Source organism: Kogia breviceps, chromosome 11, assembly GCF_026419965.1.
Source record: "Kogia breviceps isolate mKogBre1 chromosome 11, mKogBre1 haplotype 1, whole genome shotgun sequence".
In the NCBI taxonomy this organism is placed as follows: domain Eukaryota; kingdom Metazoa; phylum Chordata; class Mammalia; order Artiodactyla; family Physeteridae; genus Kogia; species Kogia breviceps.
The window spans coordinates 65,542,375-65,570,147 of record NC_081320.1 but is presented as its reverse complement, the minus strand read 5'-3'; the positions used below and the strand labels follow the sequence as shown (position 1 = coordinate 65,570,147).

General features: G+C 49.5%; 1 protein-coding gene across 3 annotated transcripts in view; it reads left to right on the top strand.

The window, feature by feature from the left end:
* EPAS1 (endothelial PAS domain protein 1) overlaps positions 1-27,773 on the top strand; it is an 88,850-nt gene that overhangs the window by 37,827 nt on the left and 23,250 nt on the right. Inside the window, exons 2-7 of one of the 3 annotated variants that reach the window (XM_067007650.1) lie at positions 11,103-11,293; positions 13,844-14,045; positions 20,050-20,192; positions 20,616-20,700; positions 24,138-24,256; positions 24,355-24,560. In XM_067007650.1, coding sequence (XP_066863751.1) covers positions 20,091-20,192; positions 20,616-20,700; positions 24,138-24,256; positions 24,355-24,560 — 512 coding nt within the window. In that variant the 5' untranslated portion in view covers positions 11,103-11,293; positions 13,844-14,045; positions 20,050-20,090. Of the gene's footprint in view, positions 1-11,102; positions 11,294-12,012; positions 12,085-13,843; positions 14,046-20,049; positions 20,193-20,615; positions 20,701-24,137; positions 24,257-24,354; positions 24,561-27,773 lie in introns of those variants that run through there. The other 2 variants (XM_067007651.1, XM_059078351.2) reach the window with 2 other exon arrangements.

Here is a 27,773-nt window from a genome sequence, read left to right as displayed (position 1 = left end):
CAGGCGGATTCTTAACAACTGAGCCACGAGGGAAGTCCTAGATTTTTAGGAATGATCTAGAACAGCAAGCGACTTTGAAGAATTCACAGAACAGAAATCATTTAAGTGGTTTTTTATCTAATGTCTCCAATTTGTACCACTTTGTACTAATTATGCTTTAGAGGACTCCTGAAGAACAGATGATGGGGTCCTTTCCCTCCAGAATAGGTGGTCTAGTTAGGGGGACAGAAGCTACAGAAGTGAAGTGAGTGGAGAACAACACAGGGCCGGATGGTGCAGCACAGAGTCTCTGAACTGGGATGTGGCGAGGTCAGCACAGGTGACGCCTTCCTGGAGAACATGGATGGTGGGAGGTCCTGGAAGATGAGTGCAGTTAGGTCGAGAGGTGAAGAGTGTGTCCTCCAGGAAAGATGTGGGGAGGGGAAGAGCAGGCGCTAGGTCTCAGCCACCGAGGGGACAGTAAGCTGCTCCCCACTCCCTCGAGAGAAAGTGCTTGCCTCATGCTGGGAAACCCATTTTACATCTGGGGCAGGGCACTGTTTTCTTTATCCTTCTGCTGTGCCATTTCTTTGTCAGTGCTCTTAGCTGAAGGCAGTGTTGTAGGAACAGGATGGCTGCATAGGCAGAATGGCTTGAGCCAAACCATAGATTGTGCTGTTGGAAGCTTGTGGGATCCAGAGGAAGTTAGGCTGCTGACAGATAGAAGCCTTAAGGAAAACCCTAAATCAGATCGGGTGCCAGCTTGGGTGTGGGGAAACAGCCTCACGCCCAGGGAAGTGGCACCAAGGAAAAGAGTCTAGTGAGAGTGAAACCTGTAACCTGTGGTGTCTGTAGATGCTGAGAGCAAAGTAGGAACTTTTCTCCTTTGTGAGACAGACATCTCCAAGCAGAGACAAATGATCCCGCTGGGCCTGGTTTGTCATTGTGGGTCTGACCTAGGACAAGAGGGTGACCAGGATGTCCCCTCTGCTGCTTCCCAGACCAAGAGCTCATCAAATTAAGTATCCTTAGAGGGTTTCATGCCCTATACACCCGGCTCAGCTAAACCTTTTGAACTTGCGAGAGGGATCTGCTTATGGGCATTTTGGGGAAGGTTGCCTGATTGCCATCAAGAGTATAGGATTTAGGGTCAAATGGTAGGTTTGAGTGCTAACTCCATCACTGGGTGACACCAGGCATGTCACTAACATCCTTGGAGTCTGTTTTGTCATGTGTGAAATAGGGATGATACATTCCTACCTCCCCAGACTGTTGCAGGATTAAGTCAGAGGTAGTGTGATGAGAGTTCTTTATCAAACAGCAAGCACTGCATGTGGTTTTTCTTAGCTGTAGCAGCAGCAGCCCTTCAGCTTGCTGAGGTTAATTAGCTCCTCAGCTGGAGTCTGCACAGCGGAGGGGTTCGGGCAGTAGCGGGCATCAGAGACCAGAGAGAACAGTGGGGAGCCAGGCAGATGCTCCTTGTGGACGCGCACTTTCCTTCCCTCTTCATGGGGAGTCTTCCCTATCAGTGCGCTAGACGTGCTGAGATCGGGGTAGGTGGAAAGAAAACCTTATTTTTACACTGGGGCATGAGGTCCTGCTGACCAACAAGAGTGGCCATCTTCGCAGAACTGGATTCTCCAGGTTCAGTACAGTTGGTCATCTTTCTTCAGACGTTTTAACCTGGACACTGCACGAGGGGAGGAGGAAGCCCGAGAGAGCCGGTCAGAGGGCAGGGAAAGTTGCCGAGACAGTATGCACACTCGGCTTTCCTTCCCCGGGTATCTCCCTCTGCAGCACTTCCCCTGGGGCTCCACATTCAGTAATGGTGGCCATGATCCTGAAGACCCTGTTACCAAATTCATCTGCTCAACTTTCAGAGGCGATCACGGTGAGGAAGCCATGGGGAGCTGGCAGCAAGCTGGATATGTGTCATCTTGTGTTATAAAAATAAATTAAAAAGCAACACCTGATACAAAGGTAGTTATCATAGTGTTATTTATAACAGCTGGAAATTAGAAACCATTTCTGAACATCTGTCAAGCGCATTGTGATCCACCCATACAATATGATATTGCTGGCTGTTAGGAATATTTCTAAAGAGTCGTCTAAAATGTGATGAAATGTTAAGTAACAAGCATAAATCTGGTGAGAGCTCGGTTTTTTTCTTTATACCTTTCTGTATTTTCAAAATTGCCTGCACTAAATATGCATTACCCTTATTCCACCAAAGCCTTTTTAAAAGGTGATATCTTAAACTAGGTTATGAGATGCTAATGCATAATGAGGGTCTATTTCCAATTGTGTGACACATCTAGTGCTGCTTGGCGATGGGCTCTCTGTTCATGTGTCCTTGAAAAAGTCAGAGCTCAGGGGTTTGGTTCCAGCTCCACACGTTCCCATTACCTTTCTGAGCCTCAATTTTCCTCATCTCTAAAATGGGAATAATGGTACCTGCTCTTTGTATCCTACTGGGCGAGATTTACAGATTAACATATAAAGTGCTTTATAAGGTGTAATGAGTGATACAGATGTAAGGCCGTGTTACTCACTAATATGTTGAATAGAGAACCCCGCTAAGGTTTGGGCTTGGTGAAGCTCAGCATAGACACAGATCGTCACTGTCACTCCTGTGCACGCTTTTCCCAGCTGGGCTGGAGACTGCACATGTCCTCAGATGACGTAAGGAGCTGGGTTATCTGGAGCCCCAGATGGGCTATACCTATGGGGCTGCTTGGTAATTGGGTCTGCTGCTCTCTTCCCCAAGGCTGCCTGGGGCCTAGAAGGCCACCAGATAAGCATCTCCAGTGGGCCCCGAGCAGATCTGACCATTAGAGGGCCATGTTGGGTGGGCCCTAGATATTACTGTCAGCTCTGAATGCAGTCCAGGCCCTGTCCTCAGGGACACAGACCACCAGAGTGGGTCAGGGAGCTGGGGGCTTGGCCCCAGGGGAGGGGAGGTGGGGAGGTTGAGAAATGAGACACTTCCCAGGATTCCTCCTTCAGGGCAGGGCTGAGTGAAAATATCTGTTCTTGTTTTAGCCACTCCAGCCCTGACCTCTTCTTTGTATCCCTTCTTTTAGGGCTTTTGATACACTAGTCTGGAGTATTAGTCTTATCTCTCAGTTGGGCTGTGCTCTCTTTCAGGGTAGAGACCAGACCTCTCACAGAGGTATGCATATTGAAGTGTATTGATGCCTTTCCCCCTTGTGGAGTTCTGTCTGATCTGCCCAGTTTCTCCTGAATTTGCTAATGTAATTTCTTCCATTTTGACTGTCTAACTTGGATGCCCTTTCCTCTCCTATGTAATAAATAATCTATCTAATAGATTCCCCTACGCATCACTACTGTCTTCGGCAAACATCAGAATATCCCAGAAGGTTGGCCAACGCCACCCTCTTTTAAAATATTTTGCCACTCCTTTGGAATTGCCTTCAGAGCCAAAGACCATTCTTTCCACTACCTTCAATTGTGGCAAGGCCTTATCTTTGAGGGCCTATTTTATTCTTCCAAACAACTGAGACCCATCCACAGCCAAGTCGGGTGACTAAAGGGGGTGGCTACACAGGATAATGTCATTTGGGGTTTAAAATGATGTATGTTTTATGAAGTATTAAGATTGATTTTCTTGTGTGACTCTGAGGTTCTTTCTAAATACTTACAGCAGTGGCCATTTCACCAGAATAAAGTTTGTACCTTCTCCCGAGGTGGCTATTTTGAGGGGTTGTTGCCTTTTATGTGGCCTCGATTCAAGTCTGTCTCCTTATTTTCACCTCCCTCTTTCTGTCAGTCATAGCCTCGGGGACAGTGATGGCCACATAAGCTCCTAGATAAAGAACTGTTTGGTTTATGATGGTGACTCCAAATTAGCCTGAGTGTGGACACTGCATGGTAGGGGGAGAGATGTGGTTAGGTTTAAGAAGTAGATCTGGGTTTCAGTCCTCCAAAGACAGGTGATCACAGGCTCAGAAACCTTTTACTAAGCCCTCCAGGTGATTCTTCTGCAGGCTAAAGTTGAGACCCATTGCTCTGCAAAATTGGGACCAATACCACTGCATAATTTAAATAAGGATCAGATGAGAATGTTTATGAAATGCACCTAGCCCCAGTGCTCAGTAAATATCAGTTTCCTTTTCCTTCCACCAAAGAAACAAAACAAAACAAAACAACACACACAAAAAACAGCCTTTTTGTTTTAAAGCTGACTGCTTTGCGACCGTGGTTCCCAGCCCTGGCTGCACAGGAGAATCACACGGGAAGCTTCAAAACCCCTTAATAGGCTGCACCGCAGGCCTATTAAATAGGACTCTCTGGGGGTAGGTGTAGAACCCAGGCATCAGTTTTTTGAGGCTTCTCTGATGATTGCTGTGAGCAGCCAAGGTTGAGAAGCACCAGCTTTGGTTCTGCTCTAATTTATTTAAATTTATTTAGTTTATTTATTTATTTTTGACTGTGTTGGGTCTTCGTTGCTTCGCGCGGGCTTTCTCTAGTTGCGGTGAGCGGGAGCTACTCCTCCTTGCGGTGCGTGGGCTTCTCATTGCGGTGGCTTCTCTCGTTGCGGAGCATGGGCTCTAGGCACGCAGGCTTCAGTAGTTGTGGCTTGCGGGCTCTAGAGCGCAGGCTCAGTAGTTGTGGCGCACGGGTTTAGTTGCTCCGCGGCATGTGGGATCTTCCCAGACCAGGGCTCGAACCTGCGTCCCCTGCATTGGCAGGTGGATTCTTAACCACTGCGCCACCAGGGAAGTCCTGTTCTTCTCTAATTTAATCCATGAAGCAATCAACCTCTAGGTGTAGGGCAGCTACTCGTCCTGATCTCTGGGACCTGAAGCTGGAACGTTCCTTCCTTCAGGCAGCCCTCTTGCCGCAGTGGCACAGCCTCAGTGAAGGGTCACAAAAGCCCCCTTCCCATTGCATTTGACCTTCATTTCATCCATTTACGGCCTTCTGCGAATCGGCACCAGCTTAGGATTTCACCACCAGCCAATAGACTGATCCAAGCTGGCTTAATTAGCTTCAGTCTTTCTCCTTAACCTGCTGAAATCCATTCTGCTTCTAAGCCTTCGAACCTTATAGGGAACAGGTGTATTGTTTTGATACCCTGATGGCCCACAGGCATTAGGCATGGGAGCCCTAATCACGCTAAAGATCAGGAGACTGGCTAATTAAGCGAGCAACCCCATTGGTGCAGTGGGTGACGTCTTGGGGGCCGCGAGCCAGGCTGACCAAGAGCTGATAATGGTTCCATTACTGACTTAAGTACGGATCTCTAAGCCAGGCTTAGAGCAATAACCCCAAAGTTAAGGAGAAATTTTTAAGATAATGAAGGTCTGGGCAAAGCGGTTTTTCCCTGGTTGAGTTATAGCATGTGCATGCTGAAGCTTTAGGACCGTCAGTTTTGTCTTAGCTGTTGATTGGCTGCCTGGTCCCTAAGTGGTTTTTTTTCCCCTTAGTTGGGATCAAGTGTTTCAGAATTCGAGTTTTTAACTTGGGGAGAATACGTATAAATTTGTGTATAAGAAATGTCCCCCCCAAAATGAGAGAAACTGCTTGTTCTCCACCTGTAGCTTGGAGAGAGACATTCATGCAGGCTGGACCTGCAGCTTTTATGGAGCACTGTAGAGTCGCTTTGGATGGCACTGCACCACACGCCCAGCCTTGCGTGATGCAGGCTGCATCCTGCACTGATTCCCCTTCTTCCTACTCACACTCCATTTAAGCTTGGGTATTGGTTCTTAATCCTCCACCTAAGGTTCCAGGTCTTTTTCCGAGGTGAGTGGGTGCTCACCTAAGGGCAGCATCCCCCCACCCCACCCCACCCCACCATGGAGTACGTCACTGTATCTTTTCCAAATCGCCACCCTTCTCTTCTTCCTATAGTGTACATGGACATCCAGTTGGTGGGAAGGTATCTAACACAGCCTGGTCCATGTTGAAGGTAGACAATAAATAGCAATTTCCTTGCTGCCGGGGGAAAACCTTTGATCTTGGACCCAGAAGAACTAGGTTTGAGACACTGTCTTTTAGCAGGTCACTCTACCTCTCTCAATCTCCACTTCTTCATCTATTCAATGGGGATAGGAGTTTCTATCTCTCAGGGGTTTTGTGAGACTCACATGAGATAAAGTGTAAAAAAATGTGCTTTCTGCACCCCTCAAACACTATAAGCTATTGCCACTTGTCCTTCTAGGATCAGCTGGACTCCTGCCTCACTGGGTAGCCTGCCCTGACCTTGTTTGCTGACATCAGCTTGTTTCTTATCTTAACCACCTATCGTGCTTATTGCCTGTGTTTATTTCTCTGGTTCACGGGCATGTTTCAAGTTGTTGGCTCCCCAAACAGACTGTGTACTCCTCGAGAACAAGGAACGTGCACCTCCTCCACAAGGTCCAGAACGGAGCTCAGTAAACACTTCTGGGTCCACCCGAGACACAGTCAACCAGGGCCACGTTCATGTGGTGTGTTCCGTATACCACGTATTGTGCAGGAACCCCCTGTGGTCTCAGGAGGACCACCAAAAAAGACAGGAGCCAGGGACTTTGTAGAAAGAGCAATTGGAATAAGAAGTACATTTCTGAGTCTTTTCTGATGATCCGGAAAACTTAGATAAAATATCTTTTTACAAAAAACCAGAGAATTCTAATATGCCGTGTCTAGAATTATCATTAAAAAAAATTCTGGTCTATTGCAGTGAATTCTAACACCCACCTAGGGAGAGAAAATAAGGCACAAGTACTTTAGGAAATGAAGCCTCGTTGACCTAAGAAGGGTCAGCTGCATAACCCAACAAACTGATCAAAATCAACCTGACCAACAAATACACCTGCAGCCCTGAGACAGCATTGACTTGGCAATGAGCAGGGCCAAAGTCTGACCGTGACTAATGCTCAGATTAGCCTGGCAGTGGGATCATTACTATCTGTCTTGAGGGTTTCATTGGTGGAGAGCTTTCTAGTACTTCCAGCCCTTCTACCCTCATCTCATTTGATCCTGACAAAGAAGACACGAGATGGCTCCCATTTCAGAGATGAGGCAATCAGGGCACCGAGAATGCATTTTCTTGTTCAACATCAGATAGCTAGATAGTGTGTGGCCAGCATGTTAAAACACCAGTCCCCCTAACTTCCCATCCCCTGATCCGTTGGCTCGAGAGGCCCAACCTGTGGTAGATGGGGTGAGGAGGTCAACTGGGTGCATCAGTTAGGCCAAGGCAGGTCTCACCTTTACACTTAGCATTAATTATTCTTGTTCTTCCGTGTTGCTAATTCAATATGGCAGCATTACACATGTTTGTCTGTTCTTCCCAGAGTCAACGTTAGACAGATATCTCTGGGCTGTGTCAAGGTTAACTAGATAATCCAATTAAAGTCATGCTGGTCCCAGAGCACAACTGCAAAAACAAGGTAGCTAAAGTGGAGCTCAGACTTTTAAACCAAGAGACTGCATGAGATTCTCAACCTACCTTTTTCTAAACCTTAAGATGTTGCTGTTTCTTTATTTCTTGCTAAAGCCACTATCTCCTACTGTTAAGCAGTAGGAAGAGTATGTATTGGCCTCAGAAGAGATGGGTTCTAGCCCTAGCTCTGCCACTAATTAGCAGAACTGCCCTAAGTAAGTAACTTAACCTGGTCGGGCCTCAGTTTCCAGATCTGTGAAATGAGGACAACAGTAGTGCCTGCCTTGCCCATCTGATATGCAGGGGGTGAGGATGGAATTAGACAGGGAGCATCCACGTGTCTCAGGACTTCTAAGTGTCTGCTCACTGACTGTACACCCTCCAAGAGCTTATGTAAGCACTTGCTTTGTGACCTTGAGAAGTTACGGATGACGTCTGAGCCTCAGTTCCCACGTGTGTAAATATGCTCACAATACCTACCATAATTGTGTGGTTAAGAGGAGTATAATGAGGTAATATATGTAAGGTTCTCGGTGCAGCACCTGACACAAAAGTGGGTGTCAATAAACGTTTGTGTGGCCAAGGGAGCGTAGTAGGAGCCAAATCTCAAAGGCCATTGGCAGACAGAGCACCGACTCCAGACGGGCTTTTCCTTCCCTGGCTCTTCCTCTCTGTCTGCTCTTCCCCTTCAAAGAAGGGGCAATGGCAAAGGGAAGCGCTGTGCATGGAGACATTGATGTAAATGTCACATCGATGTAAATGTGCTGGTATCTCTTTCACCCAGGAGGCCTTCTCTAGAGGCCCCTACTGGCTGGTCATGCATTGATGATGCTTCTGTTGGGGAGCACGATGGTTGTGCTGGAGAGTGGAATCCAGTGTCCTAAAGACTCTGGCCCTCATGACATGCAGGTGTGATGGGTACAGTTGTAGCATCCTGTCCCCTTCCCACCCTCCCTTCCTGGGCCAGGATGCGTGCAAACCTCGAACAACTCCTTTTGCTCCACAATCAGAGGTCAGGATTAAAATGCAAATGAGAGGGACTAGTAGACAAACTGCCCCTACAGGCTGGAGCAAGAGCAGAATGATCCTAAGGGCAGGTTCTGAAGGCATGTGGGGTGCAGGGACGAGAGTTCTGAGAGCTGGGAGTCAGGGGCAGAGGAGGAAATGTGAGTTGGGGAAAGGAAACAGAAAAGGGAGATAGGACAAGAAAAACAATTTCACTCCTTTCACAATTTTTCTGAAGGCTCTTCCTGACCATCAACAGCTGTTGGAGTTTCCTCCTGCAGTCTGAGTCTATGATGCTTGATGCATCCAAGGAGCTGGTTGTTTTGTTTTTCTAAAATGAAGCATGTGGTAAAGTCAAAACCGTGCCTCTGCCCCACATCTTGGCGGTTTGAGAGGCAGCGTGCCAACATTCCGGGAATCCCCAAATACTGAATTTTTCAGTCTAGATAACAGGCTGCAAAGCCAAACAAAAGGAGAAGCAGCCCCTGGTTTTGGAAGTCTCAGGAGAGAGGATAGAGCAAGCTGGAGTGGGTTGGGTGAGGCCTTGAGAGCCATGAACTGCATTGGACACCTTTTTTTAAAAAAATAAAGACAAACTTGTTTATTAAACAAGCAATATAGGTTTTTTTTTAAATAGAAACATAAGAAAATACAGAGAAGCACTAAGAAAAAAATTCCTCCTAACCTCACTGACCTGACACTGTAAGATTTTTGAGGCTAGGGAGGCAGGACATCATTGATGGAGAAGAGCCTGGATTCCGGGGCCCAGCTGCCCAGTGCAAAGCCCCACTTCCCCATTTACCTGTGGAGAGGCTGCAGGTGAATTACAGCAGTCTCCCCTTATCCACAGTTTCACTTTCTATGGTTTCAGTTCCCCACAGTCAACCCCAGTCTGAATATATTAAATGGAAAATTCTAGAAACAAGCAATTCATAGGTTTTAAGTCTCATGCCATTCTGAATAACATGATGAAGTGTCCCACCATCCCATTCAGGACATGAATCATCCCTTTGTCCAGCGTATTTGTGCTGTATACGCTACCTGCCCATTAAGTATAGGAAAAAACAGTACAGGTAGGGTTTGGTAGTATCCACGGGGTCAGGCAATCCACTGGGAGGCTTGGAATGACTCCCCCGTGGATAAAGGGGGACCACTGTACTTAGTCTCTATGGACCCATTTCCTCATCTGTAAATTAGGGGTAATAATAACAACTACTTCCAAGGGTAGTTGTGAGAATTAAAGAAGCCAGTGCAGTAGTGCTTAAGACAGTCCCTGGAACATAATAAGTACCATATACGTGATAGCTGTAAGAATAACAGTTATTAGTATTTTATTATATTTCTAGACTTTTTGCTATATAAGAAGTGTTATGTATAATACATTTCCATTAAAATAGGATTATACTGTACTCTTTTGTAACATTTTTACTCTCACGATTATCTTTTCGTGAATATATTTGTTATTGATATTAGCTAACACTGACTGCTTACCATTGGGATAGGCCTGGCACTAAAGACTTTACAGAAGTTGGGGGCTTCCCTGGTGGCACAATGGTTAAGAATCTGCCTGCCAATGCAGGGGGCACGGCCTGGAGCCCTGGTCTGGGAAGATCCCACATGCCGCGGTGCAGCTAAACCCGTGCACCACAACTACTGAGCCTGTGCTCTAGAGCCCGCAAGCCACAACTACTGAGCCTGTGTGCCACAACTACTGAAGCCCACGCACCTAGAGCCCGTGCTCCACCAACAAGAGAAGCCACCGCGATGAGAAGCCCGCGCACCGCAACGAAGAGTAGCCCCCGCTCGCCGCAACTAGAGACAGCCCGTGAACAGCAACGAAGACCCAACGCAGCCAAAAATAAATAAATGAAAAATAAATAAATTTATATTAAAAAGAAGATTTTACAGAAGTTATCATGTTCAATCCTCACGTTAACTCTATGGGGCAAGTACCGTATTACCACTTTACAGATGAGAAAATGGAGGCTAATCAGGTTAAATAATATAAACGTACAGAGCTGGCGAGTGGCCCTCTGTCCTGCAAGGAGAAGGAAGATGAGGCCTGCTGGTAGCCTATCCTGGCAGGACTAAAGAGGAATCGGGTTTGTGCTCAGTCCTTTTTAACCCTCAGCAGGTGTGCATGTCGGGACATCAGACTGACGGGTGTCTGGCTGACTATTCTTGGGCTCTAGTGGCATGTTCGATTTTTACGGTGGAAATCACTCTCTGACACGAAATGGGTTCTAAGGTCCAGTACTGGGCTTCATTGTCTCTAAGAGCATTTTATCCAGAAGCAGATCTTCATCTTGTTCTCCAGAGGCTTTGACACAGCCATCTGGGCCACTGGCCACAGCTTCCTCACCCTTCCCTCTCGGTCCCTGGGCATTCACCTCAGTCCCCAAATAGCCCTGGACCAGGTCCCAGGCATTGCCAGTGGATTGATTCAATCGGCAAGGCTTTGCTCAAACCCCATCCACGTGAAGCCCTGTTGTGGACTCCATGGCACGCAGGAGGGGAAGGCGGCTGAGAAGACACGAGACGCGTGAAGGCAGAGCTGACAGTACAGAGCTGACTCTCCGCGGCTCAGGTGACTGGCGTGAGCCCGCGTCAGCTCATCGGGAGGGTCTGGTCGTGCCGTGGGTGGGGAGTCACGGGGATGTCGTGACCAGGGGTGTGATGGGATGACAGTGACGTGCTAGAGACTAACCCCTGCCTCTCGATGTAGGAGCAGCTCGGAGAGGAGGAAGGAGAAGTCCCGAGATGCTGCCAGGTGCCGGCGGAGCAAGGAGACGGAGGTCTTCTACGAGCTGGCCCACGAGCTGCCCCTGCCTCACAGCGTGAGCTCCCACCTGGACAAGGCCTCTATCATGCGGCTGGCCATCAGCTTCCTGCGAACACACAAGCTCCTGTCCTCAGGTAAGGCTGCGGGCCCCCGGGCTCCTTCCCCGCGTGTCCTCGCACGCAGGAGGCGCCACCGGGCCAGAGTTGGAAGGCCACTGGAACAGAGGGAAGGTCTTCCTCCCCAAGAATGCCCACTCTTCAAACCTTCCACCCACAGAAACGCCATCGTTGGCGCTTTGTTCTCTTTCGTTGAACATCTTTCCAGCAGTGGCCTTTGCAGTGAATACAGCCATGGGCTGAAGAGCAAGGGCAGGACCAGGGGGTGCTTGGAAGCCGAGGGGACAGAGAGGGCTGCGAGAATGCTAGCAGCTTTTGCCGGCTCCCCAGTTCCTGTGCTCCGGCTGTTAGACCCACACTCCAGTCTAGGGTGAATGAATCCTTGGGAAGCATCTCAGTGCTTATCCGCCGGCCACTTTCTCCAGAAGCGGAGGCGTGCCCTTAGGATCTTTCCCTCTTACTAGCCAGGATGCCAGGCTAAGTATTCAGTGTCTCTGCTCTTAGTTTCCTCATCTGTTAAAAGGGGTTAAAATACTTGCTGCATGGGGTGTCTTTAAGCATTAACTGAGAGAACGTCCGTAAAGCACCAGACCCAGCCACACTACTCACCGGGGAGCCCCTGACAGGTAACAGTCTCCCCTCAGAACCAACTAATTCTCACCTCCCCTGAAAATCTCTGCAAGTCTCAAGTTCACAAAACTTTTTTTTTTTTTTTTTTTTTTTTCCCCTCAGAGCTCACCTTCTTCAAAATACCATTTCCTGTTAGTCCTGACCAGAAGGAGGTGGCCTGGGGATTCTACCAGTGTCAGGTCTGATGCGACAGTCCCCTCTAGCCTGCCAGTTTCTTAACAAAACCGGGCAGCGGGCAGTGCCCCTCCGCACCCCACCTGGCGGTGGCACGGCAGGTGGGAGCATCCAAGGTGGTGAGCAGAGGAAGGAGGGCAAGGAAAGGTTCTCTTGTGCTGGCTTTTCAGTGTTCCTGAGTGAGCCATGTGCCTTGGAGTGGGGTGGACTCTGCCATCCTGTTATGAAGTGGCTATTCTGGGAAAGAAACCCAGAGCAGAGGGCATCGAGTGTGAGGCGGGGAGGCCAGACCGGCATGTGCTATTCTGGGCCCTGGAGCACAGGAAGGATATGGGGGGAAGACTTTCAGAAAGTAGGATGACCGCTTAGTGGGTCCAAGGGTTGGAGGGCTAACCCTGGACTGCAAATCTAAAGAGTCTCAAGAAAGAGCAGACAGGAGGGAGAGAACCCAGGGCGAAGACTTGCTCTATAAATACTTGGAAAGAAACGGTGCAAGGCAATGGCAGACTTGTCATCCTAGACGCTGCAGGAAGAGGGAACTATGGGCTGAAGTATAAGAAAGGCTTGGAGATGCCATCGCAGGACACGTGTGTACTTTTTTCCTTTAAAGGAGCTTGTCCTCCAGGACAGGAGAAGGCAGTGTCCGGTAGTGTTAGAATCATCTTTATATCTGCACAGAGTAGGGAGTGGAGGACTTAATGACTAAACGGAGACCCCTTCCCCACACCCAGAAGCATCTCAGCTTCCCTGTTACAATACTTGGGATTCTCCTCTTAGACACCGATTTCTCTGGGTTTGTCGCTGCTTCCTTCCACCTCCGCCAACCCCTGTTCCTCCACCAGCAGGGAGCCCCGAAAGGAGTAATATGTTAATCCTGGGACATCTCTCTGATTGAATTTGGACTTGTAGGATGTTTCTCCTCATTTCACAGATGATGAGAAGCGAGGCACAGCAAAGTTAAGGTTGCTCCAAGTCACACATTTAACACCTGGAGTTCAAGTCCTTTTGAATCCATGGGAAGACGGACAGACATGGAGGGCAGGAGCATTCTGTAAACCTGGTCGGGCAAAGATGTCAATGAGGGCTGAGGACTGGGGGAAGGGGAGGGTTCTCCCTTGGAGGAGGAACCAAAGTTAAACAGAGGCACCAGGGCCTAGCCCTGAGCATTGGGGTCTGCAGGAGGTCCTCACACACTCAGTGACTGTTTCTACCCTTGCTCTTGGTGCACGGCCTTGGTTTCCGAGCTCTCCCATGCATAACCGTACCCCTCAGTGGTTCAGGACACATATTGGAGGCTCTGAGCACATCTGCCTGCATGTGTGCTGGCGTGAACCCCCTGTGTGCCAGATATACCCAGGGAGATAGGACCAGAGTGGTCACAGCGAGACATCAACACATCCCCTCCCAGGGCAGTTGCAAGTGTGGAAGCAAAGTGACTGTGCTCCGGCTGGGCTTGGCCCTGGACTGACCAGAGCCCTCAGCGTGTCAGCTCTGGTCCTCTCAGTCCCGAGGAAAGAAATGACAGAAAAGGATAAAAAGTGTCCACATTTGGCCAGCTGGTCCGGGCGTCCTTGAAGGAGCAGTTCTCATGAAACATGCATCACCTGGGGGAGGAGGAGATGGATGGCTTTCTGTACCTTCTCTTCCAGGCTGCTGCCACACATTCTTTAGACCAATTGTTGTTATCGTTTTTAGGAATTGTACGCGAGACAGGATCTTGTTCTTTTTAAATCACATTTTGCTTCTTCAAAACATGCAATGCAGCGAAAAGGAGTACAGGATTTGTGGACAGTTGGACCTGCCCTGGAACCTCAGTCGGGCTGCCTTCCTTCTCTGCAGCCTTGTGAAAACCTCTTGACTACCTTTGAGCTTTACTTTCTCATCTGCACAAAGAGGATACCAGTACTTACCGTGGACATTGGATATGAAAGCCCTTTTCCTCTTGCCCGCCACATATGGGCTCTCAGTAAGTTATAGCTTAAGAGATAAAACTTACTATGAACAAACAAATTGATTTATAATAAGTGTAGTCTTCTGGAAAAAATGATGTAAATGAAAACCCAGTGTAAACCCTTACTGTCCTCTTACCACCTTCTAGCAATTTCTAGCAAAATGCAGAGTTGCCAAGCTTTCCCAAGTCAAAACAAACCACAGATCCATTATTGAAGCATTTCTAACAAAGGTGAGCGCCAATGTTGGCTCACTTTATGATAGGAAATAGCTGGTTGCATACCTCAGAGTTCAAAAGGCTAAAAAAGACCAGGTTTTGCTTTAGAAAAGTTTCTTCTTTACTTAGTAACACGTTTCCCTTTGATTTTCACAGTAGGCTGTTCTGTGTGGGAATGTTGGAGAGGAAACCTCAACGCTGAGAAATTCAGGCTGGGAGTCTGGGCGGCCGATTGAGATTTGTATCACAGGAAGCAAACTGAAACAATAGCTTTATGATATTAGCTTCCACGCTGGGCCGAGAACAGAACACACTCTGACGGGAACATCAGTGGAAATACCACTTGATTGTCTTAAATCCTCTTTCAAGAGGAGCTTCACAAACTGTAACCAGATGAGGTTCACTCCTGCATTCAGACGGCCTTAAACAGTGGTAGATATGCAGAGCTGGCTTTTCACTATAAAATTGATTTTTGGCTTCCCCCATACTCATATGAGGTAAAATCAAATTCATTTTACATGAGAGCTAGAGGTCAATATGCAGCAAGCTTTCTAAGACAAATGTCAGGTTTATTATTAATTCATTGGCATTTGCTTAGTGAAGACATCAGTCTTAATAAGAGATTATGATTTCCTCGTCTCTAGACTACTAAGAGAAAGACATTAAAATGTGGGACAAGTGATTTTAGTTTTTTGCCGTGACCTTTTCATGCAAGAAAGAGTGAGACCAGAGGGAAAATTGTGGAGGCAGATATGGTTTCTGGTGCCCTCTTAGGTCCCCCTGTTCGGACTTCTTTTCCCAGACTTTCACCTCTACTTTTTTTTTTTTTTTTTTTTTTTTTAAAATACTGTCTCACCCCCTTGCCCCACTCACCCTCCAAACCAAGGCCTTTTTCTGTCCTGTTTGGTGAAGAGCTGAGAGGCTGATTCATGCTAGGATGTTAATGGCTGAGAGCAGCTAATCATACAATCTCTTCTAGAGATGCTTTGTTCAGATCATTCCCTTAACTTAAACCAAAAAAGTCTGGTCAATCAGCAGGTATGTACTGACCCCAGCCCAGTGCGACATCTTATGAAGGGTAACACAGAGAAGTGAGATAGGATATAAGTTATGCACAGAATAAAGGAATGAATTTCTAATGGTGGACTTTCAAAGCCCTTTGGGAGGCCTGCAAGGTCAGATAAAACACAGTGCCTTCTGCCAAAGATGTGAGGGTAGCCCAAGCCTACTACCAGGCAATGGTGGAGTTTAAAGGTGGGGTTAATGACCCAGTAAGTGGTTCAAAAATAGCTTCCTCATGGCTTGACTGGGTCTGCTTTTGCAGTCAGCACACCCAGAGCCAGGTGTAGTTGTGGGTCTGTGGGCCGGAGGGAAGAATTGGTGTAAAAGGAAAGCCCTTTTGTTGATAACTACCCGGTGACACATCTGCACCAGGAGGATCACATCAGGGTGGTTTGAAGACTAGTCAAAACACTCCTGGAACTTCTCAGACTAGGAACAGAGATAAAATAACCCGGGTGGAATAAAAATGCACCCTGACCAGCAGCCCTGGGACGATCTGGCCCCCGAGGCCCGGTCGAGAGCGTTTGCCCTGCCACCCTGCCCGCTCGCCCCAGACGCCCAGCTCCTGATGCCCCTCGGGTCCCGTCCCCACTCCACCCCCCACGTGGTGCTGCCTGAAGGAAATGCGCGGTGCTCCGGAAAAAGTGCTCCGAAACCTCAGCCCGCGCATATCCTGGCTGTGGGGAGTCATCAAAGCCTGTTTACCGGGGCTATTTTTAGCATTAAAGAACCTTGTTGTGCTCCTGGGCCCAGCATGCTGCATCTCTGCAGAGTGCCTCTGATCTGCATGACCCACCTCTCTTCTTTGGGGTCAGACCCTGAAGGGTCCTGGGAAGCGAGTAACTGAGACCCTGGAGCCCAAGGCAATTTAAAGACCCTGTTGAGGGTTTATGGAGCACCTACTGCGGGTTCCTCTTTATTCGGCACCAGGGGTTTCTTCTGGATTGTTGTGCAGCCTTACGGCGGTTCATCTTTCTCTTCCCCACCAGTCTGTAGATTCCCTGAGGGAAAGGATGCTCTTATACCTGACTTTCCTTGGGACAGGACTGAGCGTCTAGTAAGTGTCACTTGTTGACAGATGACCTGATTTCCTGCTTCGTGCCCAGCATGGGGCAGACATGTAGCAGGAGCGCGATAACTACGTAGTGAATGAAGGAATTTTCTATGTGCTTTAGCACTGAGTCAGAGATTAATGATCTAATCAGAAGATGTGATGCTCCCGAGAAAGAGCAGGGGAGAAGGCAGAGCCGTCTTCAGCCGGATGATGTGCCTGAGCCCCTGCCTGGCCCCTCGGGTGAAGGGCTGCATCTGGCCCCGCAGTTTCCACCCTCAGCTCCAAGCTGACGGCACGCTGGCCAGGTTCCTTCCGAAGCCCCCAGGAGGATAGGCAGGTGCTGCAGGAGCAAAGCCTTCCACAGACGAAAGAGGCCTTGCTGTCCCAGGGTTCCTGGGGGCCGGCCTGCTGGCTTCCTGGCCCCCCAGCCATTGTGACTTCAGTTCCAAGATGTTCTGTTTCCATTCGTGGGCCCTGTGCACCCCTCTCCCTCCCTCCTGGAGGCCAGCTGGCCAGCTGTTACAGCCAATTTCGCCACCTCCTGGAAGCAAGTGTACTGGGCACGGATGGAAACCAGTTTGGCTGTGTCGGAACTGTTAAAAAACAGGAAATTTTAAGCAGAACTATTTCCTCTGGGCCTAGTTAACCCAAATAGGGATGTCTTGGGATTACTCCAGGTTTTGAAGTCAGTGTTGCCACTGAGATCAAAGACATTGAAGAGAAGAAAATCTCAATAGGCCAGAAGTCACAGAGCTGGCCTCTGCTGTCTGGAGAAGGTGCTCACCTCTCTGGTGTGATTTTTTTTGGTTTTTTTTGGTTTTTTTTGCGGCACGCGGGCCTCTCACTGCCGTGGCCTCTCCCGTTGCGGAGCACAGGCTCCGGACGCTCAGGCTCAGCAGCCATGGCTCACGGGCCCAGCCGCTCCGCGGCATGTGGGATCTTCCCGGACCGGGGCACGAACCCGTGTCCCCTGCATCGGCAGGCGGACCCTCAACCACTGTGCCACCAGGGAAGCCCCTGGTGTGATTTTTAACAGTGCTGAAAACCTCTCCTCGCCCATGCCCCAAATAGGTCACCACCTGCCAAACTTGGTTGATTTTCTCGGCATTAGGGTCACTCGTAGGACCTTGAGTTAAGGCAGTGATTCTCCACCTGTGGTCTTAGGGCCACCACCATCCACATCACGTGAGAACTTGTTAGAAAAGCACATACTCAGCCCCCAACCTGAGACCTACCGACTCTGGCACCCTGGACGGGGTGGCTCCATGACTCTGTGTGACCTGTGCAGTCCCGCACAGAAGGGCCCTGGGCGTGGTTTAATGTTTCAACAAGAGGCCCCACATTCTTACTCTGCACTGGGCTCGGAAATCCTTCTTTTAGCAAGTTTTCTTGGTGATTCTGGTGCACGCTCCAACTTGAAAGCACTGAATCAAGTCATGGTCTCTCCCGAAGCCCTTGTTTAAATATAGGTGTTAACCCAGAGCACGAACGTTGGCCGAGGCACCACCCACACCTGGAACTTTGGTTCACTGTCATCAGTTCAGCTAACCAGTCAGATGGCAGGTGCCCGAAGCAGGGGTCAAGTGTGGGTATGTGTGTGGTAAAAAGGCCATTCCCAGACAGTCTCCCCTCCCATAGGCTAGCCACCTGAATCAGGTTATGAAGAGGAAAGAATGTCCCTCATTTCATTCTACCATTTTAGCAAAACCGAGGGAAGTCACTAGGCTACTACTCTGTATGGCCCAACTCTTGGCTCTAAAGGCTGGCCTGTCCCTGGGCAGCATGAGTGACCTTGGCACATTCACCGATCATATGTCCTGAAGGTGGATGGTCCACAGTGGTGCCACTGAGGCCCCTTGGTAGGAACATCTGCTAATTTGGATTTGTTTTTCTTGAGGAATAACAGCATATGGCCCAGAGCTTAAATTTGGGAGCTCAAGGGAAAAGAGGAAAGAGAACCAAATAAATCCAGTGCCCTTACAGAAAGGCCCTTGAACCTCATTTCACAGCATCCATGTGTCCCTTGCCAAGTGGCCCATAAATGCATTGCATTTTGCATTCCCTAGAACAGTCTCAGTTTGAAAGACTCCTTTTTTAGTTAAGTGAGTGTTAAGTTTTATGAGGGACAAATTATTCTCTGATCCTCTTGTTCTGTGAATTAAGGGAGGCATACTGGGCTTGATGTTTGTACTGGATGAATACAAATTTTTATAAGTAAATGTATATTTGGAGTTAAATAATGAGCCAGGAGAAGCAGGGCTGAAATAAAGTCTGTGGTCTGAGCCATCACAGCCAAGGGTCTGGGGCCTGAGAGCTTTATTTGCTGGGACAAGAGCTGAGTCTGCCTTTCGCACATAGCAGAGGTATACTTCCTAGGCCAGGGTTCCTCAAAGCGCTTGGCTGGGGAGTGGACACCTTCCCAGGTTGCCCCTAGCAACCACCTCTGCAGCCTGCCACCAGCACAGCAGCAGCCTCCTCACGTGGCCTCACACCTCTGGTCCTCACTGCAAACCGCCTTGCGTGCCACTGCCAGATGAATCTCCCCAAAGCAGTGGTCTGAGATGCCACTGGAGCCACCTCATGAGGCCAGTCGATAAGTCAGGGAAATGGACCCTCCTCTTCAGCCAGGTGGACCTGTTCTCCGTCCCTGGAGGGAGCTTTCTGCAGGCTCTGCCACCTCCACGCTTTCCAGTGTTGGCCCAACCCGCTAGGCCCAGAAAGCCCTGCTTTCATTTAAGAGAGTGAGATCCCTGTTTTTCGTGCGTGTCTTCCAATGCCTGTCTTTAAACAGTTGTCTCTCACCACCCCAAAGCGACCCCCTCTTCCTATGAACCCTTCAGCACCTACTGTCTATATGCCTCTTGCGTGCCCGATTCTGTCAACCTGGATCTTTTACTTAGATTTGTGTCTCTGTGTGCCACGCAGCCCCCGTCCAGGTTTTGAGCAATCTGAAGGCAGTGACAGTGTCACAGAGGGGCAGAAGGGAGAGAGAATCGTGACAGTTGGTACGTTGTAGGCATTTTACATACGTATTTAATCCTTACAACTCAAAGAGATGGGAATTATTATCTCTGTTTAGCTGATGAGGAAACTAATATTCAAAGAGGTTGCTGCTAACTCAGAGTTCTAATAGCCTAATAGGAGGAATAGACCAAAGCCTATGAATGGTCACGAGTGTGGCTTCTGTATTCAGCTGCCTGAGTCCACTAGCTACAGCCTCTATAACCTTGGGCAAATGACTTAACCTCTCCAGGCCTCCTCTGTAAGATGAGACATAAAAAATAGTACTTACCCCAAAGGTGTCTTGAAGATTATATAGCATGCTCAGTGCAGTACCTGATATGCTGCCATTGTTCAACATCCATTAGGGAAAATTATTGTTCTGACTACTCCTGTAACTGCCTTTGCATCTGTGACCCCCTACTGCTGCCACTGGTACCACAAGCATGCGGCCACAACAACCGTCCTGCCCGCAAAGCTCCTGTCAGGGTGTCGTCCTCTGTGCAGTGGGGTTCATCAAATGCCTGCCGCTTGAGCCTGTGGTGGACACTTAATGGTTGGCAGTGTGCGTTTCCCGAAAAATGCACTTAACGCCTTTGAGCCATCCCTGGCAGACATCCGTCCGTGCCAGTCCCATCTGCTTTAACACACTGATGCAAGCCGTCCAACCCCTGTGTCTCTTTCCAGTTTGCTCTGAAAGTGAGCCTGAAGCTGAGGCTGACCAGCAGATGTACCTGAAAGCCTTGGAGGGCTTCATTGCCGTCGTGACCCGAGATGGCGACATGATCTTTCTGTCAGAAAACATCAGCAAGTTCATGGGACTCACACAGGTGACACCCTCCTCTGGCTCTTGCAGAAAGGGAAAGCGTTTCCACTTGGGGGTAGAAATTTAGTGGAAGGTTCTGATCCCATCCCTCCTGACTTCTCCTTGCCTATGCCCACCCTGCTTCTCTCTGATTTCAAGCCTCAAACCTCAGGAACACACTGAGAGGCCCTGGCATTGGCCTTAGCATGGCCGATGGGCCACCCTGGTGGACAGCTCTGCCGACTGGATTAACAGACCCACCCTTGTGAACCATATCCGTCATGAAGTCTGTTACGTCGGTGTGTCTGTGGACCTGTGGAGTGGAACATGAGAAGACCTGATTTTGCCTCCTCCCTCTCTCCAAACGTGAAAAGGGGGCTCAGCTTCCTCTTGGAGACTTCTTCTTCAGTGTTAGGAATAATGAAGCCCAACCTTGTTTTTGAAACAGGTGGAGCTAACAGGGCACAGTATCTTTGACTTCACTCATCCCTGTGACCATGAGGAGATCCGTGAGAACCTGAGTCTCAAAAATGGTAACGTATTCTTCATTGCATTTCTTTCCTTTTCACACCACCTGGGAGGGGATCTGCCTTGCCTTTGTCTACAAATGTAGGATGGTTGGAACATGGCCATCATGATCCAGAAAAAACTAACATCCATTAAAAAAAACCCAGCAGAGCCTAGGAGATGATGAGATCGAGGGCCCTGGAAGGACCTAGTACTCAGAAGGATCTCTTGCCGGCTCTTCCTGGGGCCTGATGTCACACTCCTAGGGCACTCCTTCAGGTTAGGACACTGTCTCCAGAAGGTTTCATCACCTGAGCATCCAGTATCTCTGCCAAATGACACCACCCAAACCAATCGGCTCATCTGTGCCAAAATGTTCATGGGAACTGTTGTGTTGTCCCTAAGACAGTTGTGTGACAGACTGCCCCAAACATAGTGGCCTAAACAGTGCTTTTATTAGCTCTCATGACTCTGTGGGTTCTGTGGGTGGTTCTTTTGCTCCAACACCTCTGGGACCTTGTGGCCAGTAGCTGGAGGCTGGGGCTCGGCTGCGATGCGGGCACGGCTGGACCTCCCTCTCACTCTGTGAGGTATCGGAGCCTCTCCCTCTCCACATGGGGTCTCCAGGGTAGCCAGACTTCTTACACGGCAGCTCAGGGCTCCCCCAAATTGCAAAAGTAGAAGCTGCCAGGCTCTCCGAAGGCTTAGTCCTGAAACTGGTTACAGCACCACTCTGCCCCGTCCTGCTCTTAGACTGAGTTACAGGCCAGCCCCATTCACTGTGGGAGGGAACTACAGGAGGCCCTGAATGCTAGGAGATGTGGCTCATTGGGGCCACCTTTAGAGACTAGCTACCCCGGGAGCCAAGGAAGGAATCTGGCCTCCTGGTGATAAGAAATGGGACAGGTAGTTTTTGATGGAGAAGAGATTTATAAGGTCTCGTGCACTGCACCCTCCCTGCGGGGCCTCCAGCAGATGCCAGTGGATTGAAGGGCCTGTACAAGCAGAAAGCACTTTGCAGTGACAATCAGAGCTTGCTACTTCATCTCTTGTAACTGGGGATAGTCAGGCAAAAGCACAGATGGGCATATTGTCAAGTGGACTGAAGCTTTGAGAAGAAGGGGACTTAATGACTTTCAAGGTCCCTTCTGAACCTGAGAGTCGGTCTCTGCCCAGGGCAGATTGTGCCCGAGTCTAGACATCCCCTTTTCTACCTCTCTCCTGTCACTGCCATGGAGTGTGTGCTTGTCCAACCTGAATGACAGAGGCAGTGGTATCAAGCCTGCAAGGTTTTGCTCTTATTACCACACATGCTGCAAAAGCAGACACTTCATTGGCCCGCTTCTACCCTTGTTACAGACCGAGCCTGCACAGGGCAGGATTACCACCACCTCTACCCACCCCACCACGGCCTCCCCACCCAGCGCCTCTGCTCTCCCTCCCGAAGGCCGCCTGGCTCTGGGCGTACACAGGCTGGGGAGCTCTCTGGGCTGTTCACTGTCTTCTCTGTGCCGCTGAGAAACTCTTGTTTGGTTCTGTGAGGAAGGGGCTGCCAGAGCTTCTGAATCCCTTTCTAAAACAGGTGCTGGAAGCCTGAGAAGACCAAAAAGTCTCTTTATTTCTTCTCTGCTCTGGAAACCCTTGGGCCCTTGGGTTCTCAGTCTTAGTTCAACCTCTGACCCTAGTCTCAATCTGATCATGTGATCTGGACTGAGTCACTTCATTGCTCTGTTCCTGGGAGTCTTCCTTTTCAAAGTGACAGTATTGGACCAGGCAAAGTCTAGGACCTTCCAGCTCTCAAGTGCCATGATTCAGCAGGACTCGACTCTGTTGATCCAAGTAGAACTTTAGATCTCTTGGTCTCTGTGTTGAGGACTTGGGATCCAAATCAGTGAATCAGCAAAGCCTTTGAAGGCGCCGACCTGAATGATCTGTAAGCGCAGGGTTAGTGCGAGCATCCAGAGAAAAGATAAGGCTGCGAGGCTGGTGTGGAAGGCTTTGAAGGCCAGGAATTGGGCCTCGATCCTCTTCCTTGTAGACAGAGGGGAGCTGGTGGAAGTTTCTGGGCAGAGGTGGAGTGATCTGGTTGGAGCTGTGTTTAGAAAGATTAACCAAATAGCAGAATGGGGAAGACTCAGAAGTTAACAGGTCAGGAGGCCACGGCCCTAACCCATGTCACAGCCACAAATGAGTCCCTCCAGCCCACTTCTCAGCAGCTGAGCTGGGGCTGGTGCTGTGTCCAGGCCCCAAGATACAGGAATGTCTCACGATGTGCAAACCCCACTTGTGGGAATTAGAATCGTAGGGAGAAACATAACTGAGTAGGGGAGAGATGGTTTTATAATCATGATGGAGGAATATTCTCTCTTTAAAAAAAAAAAAAGATTCACCATCTGGTCTATTACTTAGTGGGCTCTCCTAGGGATGTTTAAGATAAATTCAAAGGTGCCACAATTCATTCAACACACAGTGATCTGGGGCTGTGTCACCCAAATAAGTCACAGTCCCCTGGGGGTTCAGGTGCAGAAGCTGGTGGCCATGCCAGAGGGAGGGGTGTGATTATTTGCAACAAGGCTCTGGGTTGTTCTGAGATGCTGGGCAGGGGGCAGGAGTGTACCTTGGAAGGTCCAGGATGGCAGAATTTAGACGTGGACAGGGGGGCTCAGCTGGCACTTACTGCATTCATCATTTTTTTTTTTTTTTAAACAAAAAGTGGGAGAGGTTCTGAATGGCCAGGCTATTTGGAGACTATAAGGAAGGAAACAGTCTTGTTTGTCTTGGTGATTTATTTAATTCTGGCCGGGAAAGGATATGATCTGTGTTGAGTTAATCCTCAAGGTGAACTTGCTTACTACAGGAGATTTGGACCAGCAGTCTCTCTTGAGGCTTGACCCATGTCACCTTAGGGAGAAAGCCAATGGTGCAGGATCCTGAATGCAGCCATTGCAGGTTGAAACTAGGGCACTGGAGGGACAGGAATGAAGAAAAGACAGGGGTGTCTAAGGGACATTTCCAACCTGAGAGGCTTATCCCCTTGGAGTAACTGTGGTCTTGCCCAGACTGTCCCTTGGAATTCCGTCTATGGAACCTGGGCCCGCCCCGGGAGAGGTTTGCTGAGATCACGGCCGATGGTCACTCATCGCCTGGCCGCTCCGGAGTGCAAGGTGCAGTAGGAGATAACACACTGGAACAGCCCCGACACTTCAGCAGTGGGAGACAGGCTGGAGATGAGCGAGCCTTGGTCCACAGCCAGGGTGGCACGGAGCATTCAGGGCAGGCTTCGCGTGCTCAGAGAGCCGCTCCTCGGAGAATACACACACACAAACACACACACACACACACAGACACACACACAGACACACACACACACACAGACACACACACACACACACACACACACACACACACCCTGAAAACTACAAACACGAAACTTCAGCTGGCTCCCCTACCCTTCTCTATCCAGGCTCTGGTTTTGGGAAGAAAAACAAAGACATGTCCACAGATCGGGACTTCTTCATGAGGATGAAGTGCACAGTCACCAACAGAGGCCGCACCGTCAACCTCAAGTCGGCCACCTGGAAGGTAGGACGTCAGGCCTGGGTTGGAGTCCCGAGTGCGCCCCCCACCCCCCCGCCCCTGGCTCTCGGCTCCACATCTGACCCTCCGCGGCTGGTCTCCAGGTCCTGCACTGCACGGGCCAGGTGAAGGTCTACAACAACTGCCCCCCTCACAGCAGTCTCTGCGGCTGCAAGGAGCCGCTGCTGTCCTGCCTCATCATCATGTGTGAGCCCATCCAGCACCCGTCCCACATGGACATCCCCCTGGACAGCAAGACCTTCCTGAGCCGCCACAGCATGGACATGAAATTCACCTACTGTGACGACAGGTGGGGCCCGGTGGGGCATGCGTGTGTGTGTGTGTGTGTGTGTGTGTGTGTGTGTGTGTGTGTGTGTGTGTGTGTGTGTGTGTGTGTGTGCGCGCGCCTGTGGGTGGGGTGTGGGTCTGCGGCATTAATGTTGTATTGCTGGGTGCAGGTCATTGTTTCATCCCATCAGTACCACCAAAGGGTTCCTCATACCATATTGGGCTGTCCCCTGTTGTCACAGCAGAGCTGATCTGGGGCGCCGCTGCTGTCATGGTGGATCGCGGTGGTGTGTACATATTCCTCCACATATGTGTCAGGCTCCTAGGAAATCTCCAGGCCACTCTCCCTCCCCAGGAGACGAGGGTCTAGAGATCTCCATTAGCACCCCCAATTCAGAGGCCAGCTGGGAGCTTTGGTTTCTGGCCTGGAAGCTGCCCTACGGCCGCGTGGCTCCTGTGTGTTTTCAGTGAATGAGCTCTTTCCTTGGCCTTTGCTCCTCCTGTGTCACCTCCATTCCAGCCACTGTCCAGTCTACTTTGGAAGGCTTTTCAAGGAAGAGAACTAAGCCAGACCCTAACCCCCAAAGCCAGGCCTCACTGGAGATTCTCTTATGAGAGAACGTAGTGGTTAAGAGCCTTCATTCAGTGAGACGGCCTAAGTTCCAATCCAATGGGAAGTGTTTGGTGTTAGCTGTGGTCCTCACCCTAAATTGCTTCTTTCTTAGAGTAGTTGAAAGAGCACCTAAGACTGCACATGTAATCCATGTCACTCTAGTTTCAGCTTGAGGAGAGGCTCGAAACAGGTGGGGAAGAGGCTTGGGTTGTTGTGGAAGGGGCGGGAGGGATAGCTCTGACTCCCGCCTGCCTGTCCTCTGCCCTCCCCTCTGTGCCTGGGCATTGGGAACATGGGCAGATCGGGAGGTGGAAGGAGGAAGACAGGGAAGGATAGATGCCGTGGGCAGTGGCTGCCATCAGAGAGGGAAGGACAGGCCAGGAGCAAGGGCTGGGCTGGGGCAGGCCTGGCTCGAGGAGCTGCCACTGCAGTCTGCTGACCAGAGGTGGCTTTCAGGGATCTCGCCACCTGACCCCAGATTGCAGCCGTGTCCAGAGTCACCACGTTTGTCCAGAGTCATAGTTTTTGTGGCAGCTCTTTGCTCCTCCAACCTCTCCCCTCTCACCTTCTAGGGTTTCTCCAGAAACCCTGAGATCTCAGCTTCCCCTTCTCTATAATGCAGATGAGAATACTGTCTGCACCTGTTTCACAGGATCAGTGTACAATGAGATGATGGCTATGGAAGCGCTCTGAAAACCACAAACCCCGTAACTGATGGGAGGCTTTTTGTTCCTGCTGATGTCTTGCTCCCTGTTTTTGCCCTCCCCCAAAGCTAGTCTCCCCACTAAACTCAAGGGGCCAAGACCACTTCTGGAGGCATGTAGAGGCTGGGGGCCTGGAAGAAGGAGAGACCACCAGCAGGAAACTGCCTCACCTTCCCAGCCAGCCAGCAGGAAGCCAAAGACCCCAGGAGAGAGCTCCTGCTCAGCACCCCCCACGCCTGCCCACCTTTCTCTCTTCTGCTGCATGTCCCGCGGGTGTCTGGATTTCTTCATGGGTGCGGCCCTACTTTCCAGGCTCAGCTGAGTTTCTCTCCCCTGATTCTAGACTGACCTGGTGTTGGCTGGTGCCACTCCAGGTTTAAGAACTTTTGTAAAAGTGTCCTTGAGTCACTCCTGTCCTCATAGTGCTGGTTTCAAGGCTCTTGGAGGTAGTACGTAGTTCCAGATGTAGAAAGAAGTGCTCCAACATCATAGGGAGAAAATGTCACGTGTGAAGACTTGTGTCCTGAAACTTTGACACAGTCAGTGTTTATCATGGCTGTTCATATTGTCGTTATTGTGCTACAAGGATAATTAGAGAGAGAGATTATTCCAAAGGCAGGCACCTGAGAAATCCATGCTGTGTGTAAGGTTATTTCTCAGAGGTAGTCTTTGTACTCCAAGAACCATCCTGGGCAGAAGATACAGTTTTGTACTGTGCACCCCTCTCTGTAATCTTCTGAGACGAGAGAAATCCTGCCGCATAGCCCGCGTGTCTCCAGCTTCGAGGTGGGGTGGGGCTGTGCGGTGCTCCGCATGCCTTAGCCTTGGAGCGGCTGCAGCAGTGCAGACAGTGAAAGCTGCGTGTGAAGCACAGCCCTAATGTTACCCCAGAAGCACTGGGAAAACCCTACTGTCCTAGAAAATACCTCCTCATCCCTAGATAACAGAAAAGAAGGATTTTTTTTTTAAACTTAAGACTTTGATCCTTGTTAATGTGAAGGGGAAAAAAATCCTCTGGAAAGGGTAATTTGAAGTTATCCCTCATTCATTATCTTGTTTTGAATGAATTTCAGGTCGTTTCTTGAAAGCATCTAACCTTTGGGTAAAAGGAAGAGGGGGCAATAACGTGAGCAATTGGGTGCCTAAGAGTGGAGAAGACCCTCTTCCCAGAAAGGGGAGGGGCCCTGCACTGACTTCTTAGTTTGGTTCAGGGCTGGTAGGCAGAGTCTGATCCTGGCTTGACGGAACCTGTGATTTAGGGCTTTGTGACTCAGAGTGTGGAAGGTGATATTGCTTATAAGGTTTGCTAGACACAGTGCACTTTCAGCAGAATCTTGCCTTTCAAGAAACTTAATTACAAGGCCCCAAATCTGAATTCAGAGGTGCTGGAAAGATGGATGCAGAGGCATCTAAAGACACAGAATGCTGTGCCACACAGAAGTTGTGTTTAACGGATTAGCAGATTAGTTAACAAGGGCACAGACATGGCTTAGACAGTTTATAAAGTGACTGTTTTAAGTCCTTAATACCTATGTGTTATTTCTCAATTGCCTTGATGAAGACTAGGATGTTTTGGTTTTGGTAGCTTGTCTTGTTTACACTTTTTGTATTGGGATGGGGAAGGATATACACATATTCATATTCTCTCTCTCTCTCTCTCTCTCTCTCACACACACACACACACACACACACACACACACACACACCCCTCTTCCAAGATCAATGCTTCAAAAACCAACACTTACATATCATAGCGGGGTGGGGGGCATTCCATTTGAATCAGGGAATTCACTAGATTTAATGACATCTGGCACACATGAGGGGCTGCGATTTCCCACACAGGGGTTTATTTTCCCAATGGGAAAGTTAGGAAGAATCTGATGAAAATGTAAGGCAAGTAGAACCCACAAAATCACTT